The sequence below is a fragment of the Sphaeramia orbicularis genome, chromosome 17, assembly GCF_902148855.1.
Source record: "Sphaeramia orbicularis chromosome 17, fSphaOr1.1, whole genome shotgun sequence".
NCBI lineage: Eukaryota > Metazoa > Chordata > Actinopteri > Kurtiformes > Apogonidae > Sphaeramia > Sphaeramia orbicularis.
The window spans coordinates 21,504,179-21,516,944 of record NC_043973.1 but is presented as its reverse complement, the minus strand read 5'-3'; the positions used below and the strand labels follow the sequence as shown (position 1 = coordinate 21,516,944).

Sequence of the window (12,766 nt, the reverse complement as noted above, 5' to 3'; positions counted from 1 at the left end):
ACTAAAGAACAGGCTGGACAATATGCACAAAACAGCAATGAAGATTATAGGTATGCGAGACTATAAATCCATAGATAAGCTGTAGAACCAGTCAGTCATGAAACAAGCAACAAAAATCTCTTCAGACCCCACTCATACATTGTCCTCCGAATACAAACTTCTTCCATTAGGAAGAAGATTTCATATGCCAAAGTGCAAAACCAGCCGTCTCAAATTATCATTTGTCCCAACATCCATTAAGCTGCTGAACAATGTTAAGAACTAGTGCAGTAGAGCAACGTGCAACAAACACACAGCACTTTAGCACTTTTTTTTCTCCCTGCACTTTAGGTGTCTTTATAAGTTCTGTGTTGTGATTGTCATGTGTAGTCCATGTCCGTTTTATATGGCAGACTAACTGTCTTTGTTATAATGTGTCCACGTGATGATTTTTTTTTTTTTTTTGTAGCTTAGCGGCCGACAGACCATAAACTATTGTCGTCATGTGGCGTCCGGCGGCGTTGTCTGTTGTCGTCTGTTACAAAACTTTCAATCGTCTTCTTCTCTGAAACTACAATTCCGATCGACTTCAAACTTGGTATACAGCTTCTTTATGATGATGCCAGCAAAAGTTAGTGAAATTATTTCGATCTGGATCTGATTCTGGATTTGGTGCGACTTTGAATAATTTCCCCATTATAAGAGAGAGGAAGTGGATTGATGCAGTAACTCACTAAATATAAATGATATCAAGTTGAAATTTTTGCAGTCCAGCCCTGATGGGAAGATGACCAAAACATAATGGCCACATGCTGATCAGGATCTTCTTCTGGATCTGGGAACTTATGGAAAATTTAACATGCGCTCTTACGGGGAAAAAATTTCAATCGTCTTCTTCTCCAAAACTACAGTTCTGATTGACTTCAAACTTGGTATACAGCTTCTGTATGGTGATGTCAACACAAGGTATTGAAATTATTTCGATCCGGGTCTGATTCTGGATTTGGTGCGACTTTGACCAATTTCCCCATTATAACAGATAGGAAGTGGATTGATACAATAAATCAGTAAGTATCAATGATATCAAGTTGGAATTTGAATTTTTTACAGATGTGATTGGAATATGACCAAAACATGGGCTATTTCTATAACATAATAAATACACATAACTGGGTGATAATGAATGGCATCTGGATACATTTCCCAAAGCTTTTATTTTGGCCGGTAAGGTACAGGGCCATTGGTCCTATTTTTTATACTGTCTGTGAAGCAATGATATGTAGCACTGTGCCCAAGATGAATTTCCCCCAAGGGACGATAAAGTTTATTTTACTTTACTTTTACTTTACTTTACTTTACTTTACTTTACTTTACTTTACTTTACTTTACTTTACTTTACTTTACGTATGTATGTATGTATTTATGTATTTATAAGGTACAGTGCATATTACTGAACATCTACAGCAAGTGCAGCTGTAAATATGCCAGATTGCAGCAACAGTGCTAATTTCCATCTGTAGCCCCTAGGCAGGTGACAAGAAAGACAAAACATCATAAGAACACACAAAACAACACTGTAAGGACAATCTACTGGTGGTCACAGGCTTGGTTTTCCTTCATCCAATGTTTAAGTTGTGATTTGAAGGAGGTATTACCCTTGTTCTACATACTGTACACTATCTGCGGTCGTAGTACATTTGAGTCTTCAGTCAGTCATCCTTAGTCTCCTGCAGGACCAGGAGTTAGGCCATGGTCCAGTATTGATCAGTTTTATAAAGTGCTGTGAGGAATCATTGGTACAACTTAATGATGCAAGAACCAAAGACATGCAGTTTGACCTTGATAGGAATCCACCTCCCATGTCACCGTGTATTATTAAGGGTTCACCAATAGAGACAGTCAGTCAGTAAAAGTACAGGGGAACTATTCCAGATGACAAGCTGACTTGTTGGTTTGACAATCTCAACCAAGTTAACCCATAAAGACCCAAACATCCATCACCGACCAAAAGCATCTACTGATCTAAACTGTTTAATACCTGTTGATCCTCTGATCCTATCAATCCATGTAAATAATTGGTATAAACTATAGTTTATCATCTTTTCATGGTCATCAGAAATGACCCATTTGGACGTCCAGAGGCTTTGTAGTGAACGTGGAAACACCGTCATCTTCTACAACATTGATTCACCAGTAAAACCCATGGAGTTGGATCAATGACAGTGGATGGACACACTTGGTTTAAGTTCACTTAATGATATATTTTACTGAAAAAGTCAGTTCCTCTGCAGTTTTCTCTGCTTTTGATATAATAGCCTTCAACTTTAATCTGAGTTTTTATCAACATCTACCCGATACGGGAATTAAATACAGGAAAATACCTGATTTATACTGATAAAATACAAAATACAGAGGATAATATTTTAAATAGATGGTGATAAATGACTTAAGAAAAGTTAGATATGGAGAAAATTTCATTTAGGAACTGACATAGAAATAGCGCTGGGTCTTTATGGGTTAATAAAAACCAGTCAGGAAGCATTATTAAACAGTGCAAAAAGATCTTCATTTTAGATTTTAATGACTTCAGCTAGATCTCTCAGATTAGGTGCATTCGGAGGGTTAAGGCCATCCTGGCAGACCCTCAGCATCCTCTTTACAGAGTCAGATTGCAATCAGGAAGAGGTTTATGTTTTCTAGACAGACAAAATCTAATTAGGTACCTAAGATCATTTGTGCCATTTGTGCTGTTAAATGTATGCTTTCAGTTACACTCATGATGACAACTATGTGTTAATTGTATCTTTAATTGTATTTTTTGCATTCTTACTTATTTCACTGGCTCATTCAGTGTTTTCATTTTATTCTTGTGTTTTTTTTCTCATGTCTTTGAGCCAATTACAGTTAAAAATCAAATTTCCCCTCTGGGAACACTACAGACATTTTCAAATTTAGTCTCTTCTAATTTAAAATCAGTTTTGTGGGAACTTTCAAATGATTTTTTTCTCAAAATTTAACTTTCAACCTTTCTTTTTTTATTAATCACCATTTATTGTTATATTATCTTCTGAATTTTGCATTTTTGAGTGAAAATCTGGTATTTTCCTATAAATTATTTTCTGATCATGTAGCTGGTCATAAAAGCTCAGAGTAAATTCAAAGGTCTATACAGAAACAGACAAAACTGAAGAAAAAGTGACCTTGTCAATGAAATATATCATATTCTACAGCGTGTCTAAAACCATTGTCATTTATCAAACTACATGGGTTTCATTGATGATTTAACATTGCAGATGATGACAGTGTTTTCACCTTCACTACAGAGCCTCTGAACATCCAAACAAATCATATCTAATGATACTGAAAAGCTGAGAAACTGCATTTTACCTGAATTATTAAAATGTATTACTAGGATAGGAGGTTCAGAAGTTATTACTGAAGATGTGAGCAGACTGAAAGTCGTTTCTTGCCTATGTGTCATTGTATGCCACATGAACTGAGTGAGCATGTTGTGACACTGTGAAGCCCTGAAGAACTCTTAATGTTGGAATGTCATATAACAACACTGTTGTTTATGTTTGTTTCGCCAGCTTTCTGTTTTCTGTTCCTTTTCCTCTTCTTTAATAATCTGTCAAACATGAATGAGGAAATTATGTGAAGGCAGTCAGTTTGTGAACTTCCACTGCTCAGTGAGTTCACTGTAAGTCCAATAACTCCACTGCACTGACCCTTTCAACCAGTGTTTGAAGATTTTGCTCTGGTAAATGATCCACTACCTTGAGATTTATAGATATCATATCTAAGTAAATGACAGATTGGCCTCACTCTATGCCTTTGTGCTCAAAGTTGTATAATAATGTATGCCAGTAACATGCTGAATATAGCATATGAGTGACTGCATCCAGTGCACAGTTGTGTCAAATCTCCATTTAAAGTGACATAAAAGTCACATGAATTCTGATGTGACTGAAAAAAGATCAGATTCTTATCAGATCCAGGACCATATATGGAAGTGGCCTGAATCATAATTGAAAACATCAGATTCCATGTGATTGGTGGTGTTCATGCTGTCATGAAAAAGCAGATTAGAGTTGTGTATCATTGAAAAGACCAGATTTGTGTCAATTCTGCCTTCAGTGTGAATTTTGTAGAATGAATGAAACCTCAATTCTTGCTTTTTTGCTTATTTTTACATCATCTTTCTCCATTATCAATTAACATGATAACCCATTTACAAATGAGATACTTACTTGTAAAAGATAGCTTTTTTGCAAAGTGTAAACTACAGCACCATTTGTTAATAGCTTATCATTATATATAGGATGGGATACCAACTAATTTTAGGTGGCATCAGTAATGACAACCCGAAAGCTGTGATGCATTGAATCTTTCTTTATTAACCCAGTGTGTCAGTGTACAGTTACATGTAATAACCATGAACCATGTCACTGTTTTCCCTTATTGATATCATGATATTTAATCTAAATGAGCAGAGTTCATATATTTAACTGAAAATGATGAAGCACAAGTTACTGAATATGACCCAGTTACCAAGCTATCCGTACACTAATTGAAATTACACCCCTTTTACACTCATGTCATATTGCTTATCAATTTTCACTCAGTATTAAGGACTGACAGTCTAACACAGAGCATAACACAGGATTCAGACATGAAACTTAAACAAACTGAACTTACATAAAATTAAAGGACAGAGCACCTTGATGTTGTGTGCTGTCACATGATCAGATGGGGTCTTTTTTGTGTATTTGTATGAATGAATCACCTAATATGAGATGTTAAATTCAACTATTTGTCCTCCTGAAAAATAACATAACTGGAGAAGTACTTTGCTTTCTTTTTTTTTAGTTCACTCCCAAAACTAGAAGCACTCGGAGAGCGCAGACCTCCGCCAAGGCTGATCAGTGGCCCCCCCCATGGGCCCCCCCACGCCAAGGAGGTTATGTTTTTGCCAGGGTTTGTTTGTCTGTCTGTTTGTTTGTTTGTCTGTCCGTTAGTGTGCAACATAACTCAAAAAGTTATGGACAGATTTTGATGAAATTTTCTGGTCTGCCCCCCCCCCCCGTGGGCCCCCCCACCCCCGATCACCACCAAAATTTAATCATTTCTTCCTTATCCCATTTCCAACAAACCCTAAAAATTTCATCAAAATCTGTCCATAACTTTTTGAGTTATGTTGCACACTAATGGACAGACAAACAAACAGACAGACAAACAAACCCTGGCAAAAACATAACCTCCTTGGCGGAGGTAATTACAAGCTTGCTGAAGACAAGCATCCATGAAAAAACAGCAGTATTTTAGATTTGTACTGTTATGATCATGACTGTTAAGTACGGTGGCCCAGAGGTGCAACAGGCCAAAAAATTATCCACTAGACGAAAAAAATTATCTACTACAAGAAAAAAAAAAAGAGAACAGCCTAAAAAAATTATCCACTAGATGAAAAAAATTATCTACTACAAGAAAAAAAAAGAGAACAGCCCAAAAAAATTAGAGGAGGAATGAGAGGAGGAGAAGAGGAGCTTCCTGTGGAGCTCCACTATCATGGCATTGCCCATTTGTTTGCAGGTAGACCTCTGCTCCTCAACTCAAACGGAGTGTCTTCACTAACACTAGATCAAGAAGGACATTTTGTGGAGATAAAGATGTGTGCCGTGGTACCGCAGTGCCTCGGCACCTGGCAACGAGCTGAGCTGTGGTACCGAGCCATGGTACGCGGTGCCGTGCTGCGGTACCTAGCACCGAGCCGTGGTACCGCGGTACGTCGCGGCACCAGCCGAGGTGCCACGGCACCTCGTGGCATCAACCGTGGTGCCGCACCAGCCGAGGTGCCACGGTGCCTCGCGGCACCAGCCGAGGTGCCACGGCACCAGGTGTCGGTGCCGCAATATGCACTTGCTGTCTCTCAACAAATGGGCGATGCCATGATAGTGGAGCTCCACAGGAAGCTCCTCTTCTCCTCCTCTCAAAATAAAATTATTTTAGAACTTCTTGTAGCGAATATTCATCAAAAATGATATTGAATGTCAGGCAGTTGAACAATTCAACACCGTAATCACACAATTGTTTACTCGCACTGGTAGTTCACAAAGTTGCCGTCAACTTTTCGCGTTAGCATTAGCTTAGCAACGAACCTTCACACAGTGCACACAAGGGCCATTTACCACTGAAAACTAACCCCAACCATACCCTAACCCTAACCTTAACCATTTAACGCCCATGCCTAACCTTGAGCAGAGACTGGAACCGTATTTAATCATTTAACTGCTTTGCAAACTATATTAATGGAAATATCTATATTTTAAAATAACTTTATTTTTTAGCGCACGACCTCCACTTCCGGTGGGGTACTTCCTTAGCATTAGCCACATTAGCCGAAAGCCTTAAAATTTTTCAGCCTATCCTTTTATTTTTGTGGTGGCCTTAATTTTAAAGCAAGGCACCTTTCGGGTAAACAGCGCCCCCGTAATTGAAAAGGTGGATGATGTTTTTTTTTCTTATAGTGGATATTTTTTGGGCTGCTCTCTTTTTTTTCTCATAGTAGATACTTTTTTTCACCTGTTCTTTTTTTTTTTTTTCTTATAGTGAATAATTTTTTTGGCTAGTAGATAATTTTTTTTTGCCTGTTCTCTTTTTTTTTTTCTTTTAGTGGATAATTTTTTTGGCTGGTCTCTTTTCTTTCTTATAGGGGATTTTTTTTTTCATCTAGTGGATAATTTTTTTTTGGGCTGTTCTCTTTTTTTTTCTCATAGTGGATAATTTTTTTAGGCTGTTCTCTTTTTTTCTTGCAGTAGATAATTTTTTTGTCTAGTGGATAATTTTTTTAGGCTGTTCTCTCTTTTTTTTTCCTTATAGTGGATAATTTTTTTGGGCTGTTTTTCTCTTGTTTTTTTTTTTTTTTTTCTTGTAGTAGATAATTTTTTTAGGCTGTTCTCTTTTTTTTTTCTTGTGGTAGATAATTTTTTTCATCTCGTGGATAATTTTTTTAGGCTGTTCTCTTTTTTTTCTTGTAGTAGATAATTTTTTTCATCTAGTGGATAATTTTTTTAGGCTGTTCTCTTTTTTTTTCTTGCAGTAGATAATTTTTTTCATCTAGTGGATAATTTTTTGGCCTGTTGCACCTCTGGGCCACTGTAGTTAAGACTAAGTTTCATTATGGTGACAAATTAAGAGGTCAGAAATCATATATAACATATGTAATGATTCTTTTTAAAGCAACACCACCACCAATACCCTGAATAATTGTGGATGTAATCTAACAGTAATGCTTTTCCCTTTCTCTGCTTGGTTGAATTTCACACTGCTGACATAGGGGGTATCATGAAACCAGTAAAGGTGGTGTGATGGTTACAGTTATCCATAATCCAGGTGTTGGCCCACAGATCCATGTACACTTGGTCTCCTGCTTTAAGTGTTAGGGTCATGCCATTGGTGGCTGTCTCCCAACGATCTCCAGCGGCATGGTTGTACACAGACAGGATGTGTTTTCCATTCAACATCAGTTTCAGCCCCATTGGTCTACATGAGTTGTTATGACCAGAGAAGCTGAAGTAGTAGATTCCTTCCACTGGAGCTGTGAAAATGCCTGGGGTTTGTTCAGAGAAACATATTCATTTGTGTTAATAAAATTAACCAATACACATATAAATGAATGTAATTTTAGACCTTGTTTACCTGTTCCCTTGTTGTATTCACCAGTGTTGGTGTAGACATTCTTGAAGATCAGTGTAGTGTCAACATTGAAAGGTCCACAGTTTCCATCAGTTCCAAGAGATGCTCCAAAAGCTACGTGCTTACCTTGAAAGTTATTAAAACACACATCAACTGATCATGTCATCGTATAGATATAGATTGCTTCATGGACGGTTTGCTTTAAAATAATTTTAAATGCAATTCTAAGTCTTCCACAGTGAGTAAAGTCAGTGGATGTTTTACAAATGTAATGCTTACATCTGACACCATCACTCAGTGAAAATCATTAAAATCAACAGCATATTCCAAGATTATGGATCTTGAAATAAGGGAAAAGGTGAAAATGTAATTTTAACAGATACTTAACTTACAAAATAAGATTTATATTGTTACCAAATGTTAAGTATAGCAAACACTGAATGCCAAAGCAGATTTCAACCTTTTTTATTTAACCTAACAACTGTGAAAATAATTGTGGCATTTTGCAACACAATCTAAGTTATTAAATACTGAAGTGCACTTGCATGCACTTCTCTATGCTCTGCAGTATATTTACACACAGTGGTAATCTGGTGCACTCTAATAATAATGTGATATAATAAATGATAAACACATTACCATGTGATCCACAGGACATCGTGAAATTCAGCGAGTCTGGGGCTAAAGCCGATAAAGGTAGTGTCGCAGATAGTGTCTGCAGCTCTAGTATGTGTTGTGTGTGTTTGTGCCGTCTTTAAATTACACACCTGGGAGGGTGTGGAGGTTTCAGGAATGTGAAATTACTCCTTTATTAGTACAGTTGATCCCTTCCAGTTTTGACAGGTATGCATCATTTTGTTCATCAGGCTTAATTACACTCCCCCTTGAACTGCCACCTTATCGTGGTGGGGGAGTTTGTGTGCCCGAATGATCCCAGGAGCTATGTTGTCAGGGGCTTTATGCCCCTGGTAGGGTCTCCCAAGGCAAACAGGTCCTGGGTGACGGGCCAGACTAAGAGCAGTTCAGAAGCCCCTATGAAGAAGAAACATCGAAAGAAAGTGAAGTCGCCCGGTACGGCGCAGCCGGGGCCCCACCCTGGAGCCAGGCCTGGGGTTGGGGCTCGTATGCGAGCGCCTGGTGGTCGGGCCTATGCCCACGGGGTCCGCCCGGGCCCAGCCCGAAAGAGCGACGTGGGCCCGCCCTCCAATGGACTCACCACCCATCGAGGGAATCATAGGGGCCGGGTGCAGTGTGGATTGGGTGACAGTCGAAGGCAGGGAGCCCGACAACCCGATCCCTGGACACGGAGTCTAGCTCTTGGGACATGGAATGTCACTTCGCTGGGGGGGAAGGAGCCAGAGCTTGTGAGGGAGGTTGAGAGATACCGTCTAGATATAGTTGGGCTCACCTCCACACATAGCTTGGGCTCTGGAACCCAACCCCTCGAAAGGGGCTGGACTCTCCACTTCTCTGGCGTTGCCCGCGGTGAGAGGCGGCAGGCTGGTGTGGGTTTACTCATAGCCCCTCAGCTCAGCCGCCATGTGTTGGAGTTCACCCCGGTGAACGAGAGGGTCGCGTCCCTACGCCTTCGGGTCGGGGACAGGTGCCTCACTGTTGTTTCGGCCTACGGGCCGAACAGCAGTGCAGAGTACCCGGCCTTCTTGGAGTCTCTGGGAGGGGTGCTGGATGGTGCTCCAACTGGGGACTCCATTGTTCTCCTGGGTGACTTCAATGCCCACGTGGGCAACGACAGTGAGACCTGGAGGGGGGTGATGGGGAGGAACGGCCTCCCTGATCTGAACCCGAGTGGTGTTCTGTTACTGGACTTCTGTGCTAGTCACAGTTTGTCCATAACAAACACCATGTTCCAACACAGGGATGTCCATAAGTGCACTTGGCACCAGGACACCCTAGGGCGGAGGTCGATGATCGACTTCATTGTCGTATCATCAGACCTCCGGCCGCATGTTTTGGACACTCGGGTGAAGAGAGGGGCAGAGCTGTCAACCGATCACCACCTGGTGGTGAGTTGGATCCGCTGGCAAAGGAGGAAACCGGACCGACTCGGCAGGCCCAAACGTGTTGTGAGGGTCTGTTGGGAACGTCTGGCAGAACCTGATGTCAGTGTGGTCTTCAACTCCCACCTCCGGGAGAGCTTCTCCCAGATCCCGGGGGAGGCTGGGGACATTGAGTCCGAGTGGACCATGTTCTCCACCTCCATTGTCGAAGCGGCTGCTCGGAGCTGTGGTCGCAAGGTCTCCGGTGCCTGTCGTGGCGGCAATCACCGAACCCGGTGGTGGACCCCGGAAGTAAGGGATGCCGTCAAGCTGAAGAAGGAGTCTTATCGGGCCTTGTTGGCCCGTGGGACTCCCGAGGCAGCTGATGGGTACCGGAAGGCCAAGCATGCTGCAGCTCGCAAAAAAGGCAAAAACTCGGGTCTGGATGGAGTTTGGGGAGGCCATGGAGGAGGACTATCGGTCGGCCTCGAGGAAATTCTGGCAAACCATCCGGCGCCTCAGGAGGGGAAAGCAGTGCACCACCAACACTGTTTACAGTGGAAGTGGGGAGCTGCTGACCTCGACTGGGGATGTTGTCGGGCGGTGGAAGGAATACTTCGAGGATCTCCTCAATCCCACTGCCACGTCTTCCATAGAAGAAGCAGAGGCTGAGGTCTCAGAGGTGGACTCGTCCATCACCCAAGCTGAAGTCACCGAGGTGGTTGGCAAGCTCCTCGGTGGCAGGGCACCGGGGGTGGATGAAATTCGCCCTGAGTACCTTAAGTCTCTGGATGTGCAGGGACTGTCTTGGTTGACACGTCTCTGTAACATCGCGTGGCGGTCGGGGACAGTACCTCTGGATTGGCAGACCGGGGTGGTGGTTCCCCTTTTTAAGAAAGGGGACCGGAGGATGTGCTCCAACTATAGGGGGATCACACTCCTCAGCCTCCCGGGGAAAGTCTATTCCAGGGTACTGGAGAGGAGGATCCGACCGATAGTCGAACCTCGGATCCAGGAGGACCAATGCAGTTTTCGTCCTGGTCGTGGAACGCTGGACCAGCCCTATACTCTCCATCGGGTGCTCGAGGGTTCATGGGAGTTCGCCCAACCAGTCCACCTGTGTTTTGTGGATCTGGAGAAGGCGTTCGACCGTGTCCCTCGTGGTATCCTGTGGGGGGTGCTTCGGGAGTATGGGGTCCGGGGCCCTTTGCTAAGGGCAGTCCGGTCCTTGTATGACCGAAGCAGGAGCCTGGTTCGCATTGCCGGCAGTAAGTCAGACCTGTTCCAGGTGCATGTTGGACTCCGGCAGGGCTGCCCTTTGTCACCGGTTCTGTTCATAATTTTTATGGACAGAATTTCTAGGCGCAGCCAGGGGCCGGAGGGGGTCCAGTTTGGGGACCACAGGATTTCATCTCTGCTTTTTGCAGATGATGTTGTCCTGTTGGTCTCATCAAACCTGGACCTTCAGCGTGCACTGGGACGGTTTGCAGCCGAGTGTGAAGCGAGCGGGATGAGGATCAGCACCTCCAAATCCGAGGCCATGGTTCTCGACCGGAAAAAGGTGGTTTGCCCTCTCCGGGTCGGTGGGGAGTCTTTGCCCCAAGTGGAGGAGTTTAAGTATCTCGGGGTCTTGTTCACGAGTGAGGGAAGGATGGAGCGTGAGATTGACAGACGGATCGGTGCAGCGTCTGCAGTGATGCAGTCGCTGTACCGGTCGGTTGTGGTGAAGAAGGAGCTGAGCCGAGAGGCGAAGCTCTCGATTTACCGGTCAATCTACGTTCCTACCCTCACCTATGGTCATGAGCTTTGGGTCATGACCGAAAGGACAAGATCCCGGATACAAGCGGTCGAAATGAGTTTCCTCCGTCGGGTGGCTGGGTGCACCCTTAGGGATAGGGTGAGGAGCTCAGTCACCAGGGAGGAGCTCGGAGTAGAGCCGCTGCTCCTCCGCGTCGAGAGGGGCCAGCTGAGGTGGCTCGGGCATCTGTTTCGGATGCCTCCTGGACGCCTCCCTGGGGAGGTGTTCCAGGCATGTCCCACCGGGAGGAGACCTCGGGGAAGACCCAGGACACGTTGGAGAGACTATGTCTCTCGGCTGGCCTGGGAACGCCTCGGGGTCCCCCCGGAAGAGCTGGAGGAGGTGTCTGGGGAGAGGGAAGTCTGGGCATCCCTGCTTAGACTGTTACCCCCGCGACCCGGCCCCGGATAAGCGGAAGAGAATGGATGGATGGATGGATGGATGGATGGAAGGCTTAATTACAGTGACGCTTTTTGGATTGTGTCTCTTGCATTTTTTAAACATGAGCCAGCTGGCTCAGAGTATGCTTTGTCATCTTAGCTTTTATTTTTTCTTCCTCATTGGCTCTTACCTGACTATGTATTTTGATAACATTTTTCATTGGCCTTTACGTATACTAAGCCTTTACAAATTCTTCAAGTTAAATCAATATTTATGAAAGTTTCAACAAGGTGGAGGAACACTGTGAAATGATTATGTCAGCAACATGATAGGTATAGAAAGAACCTTTTAGGGAAGCCAAATCTGTCATAAGGATCACCAAACTGCATAAAACTGTGTGTATAAATTGGTGTGATAATGTCAGCATAATGTTCCTCAGTGTATCTCAATCGGTTGTTGTCTCTGTCTCTAGTGGACTGTTTGTCTATATTGTGTCTAGGTCCACATGTTGTCTGGGTTCATGCTGGAACTGTACGTCGTGAGCAATGTAAAAACCGAAGCCAAATTCCTCGTATGTGTTCACATACTTGGCCAATAAAGCTGATTCTGATTCTGATGTACAATTGCAAAGATTTTGAAAATGTCATCATCTATAGTACATAATATATTCAAAAGATTCTGAGAATCTAGTGAAATCTCTGTGCACAAGGGACAGGGCTGAAAATCAGTATAGGATGACTATGATCTTAAGACTTTCCGATGGCACTGAATTAAAACCAGGCGTGAATGTGTGATGGAAATTACTGCATGGCTTCAGGAACACATTCAGAAATCAATGACTGTGAACAAAGTTTGCTCTGCCATCCACAAGTGCAGGTTGAACCTCTATCATGTAAAGAAAAACTCATATATGAAC

At 43.0% G+C, this 12,766-nt stretch overlaps 1 protein-coding gene across 1 annotated transcript; it reads right to left on the bottom strand.

Moving 5' to 3' along the window:
* Positions 1 to 7,031: 7,031 nt before the first annotated feature.
* Positions 7,032 to 8,408, bottom strand: LOC115437860 (complement C1q tumor necrosis factor-related protein 3-like). Its single transcript, XM_030161227.1, has 3 exons — positions 8,314 to 8,408; positions 7,678 to 7,800; positions 7,032 to 7,588 (listed from the first exon to the last, which is right to left on the bottom strand). The coding sequence occupies exons 1-3, from the start codon at positions 8,330 to 8,332 to the stop codon at positions 7,299 to 7,301; spliced, it is 432 nt and encodes a 143-aa protein (XP_030017087.1). The 5' UTR covers positions 8,333 to 8,408; the 3' UTR covers positions 7,032 to 7,298.
* Between the last annotated feature and the right edge of the window lie 4,358 nt (positions 8,409 to 12,766).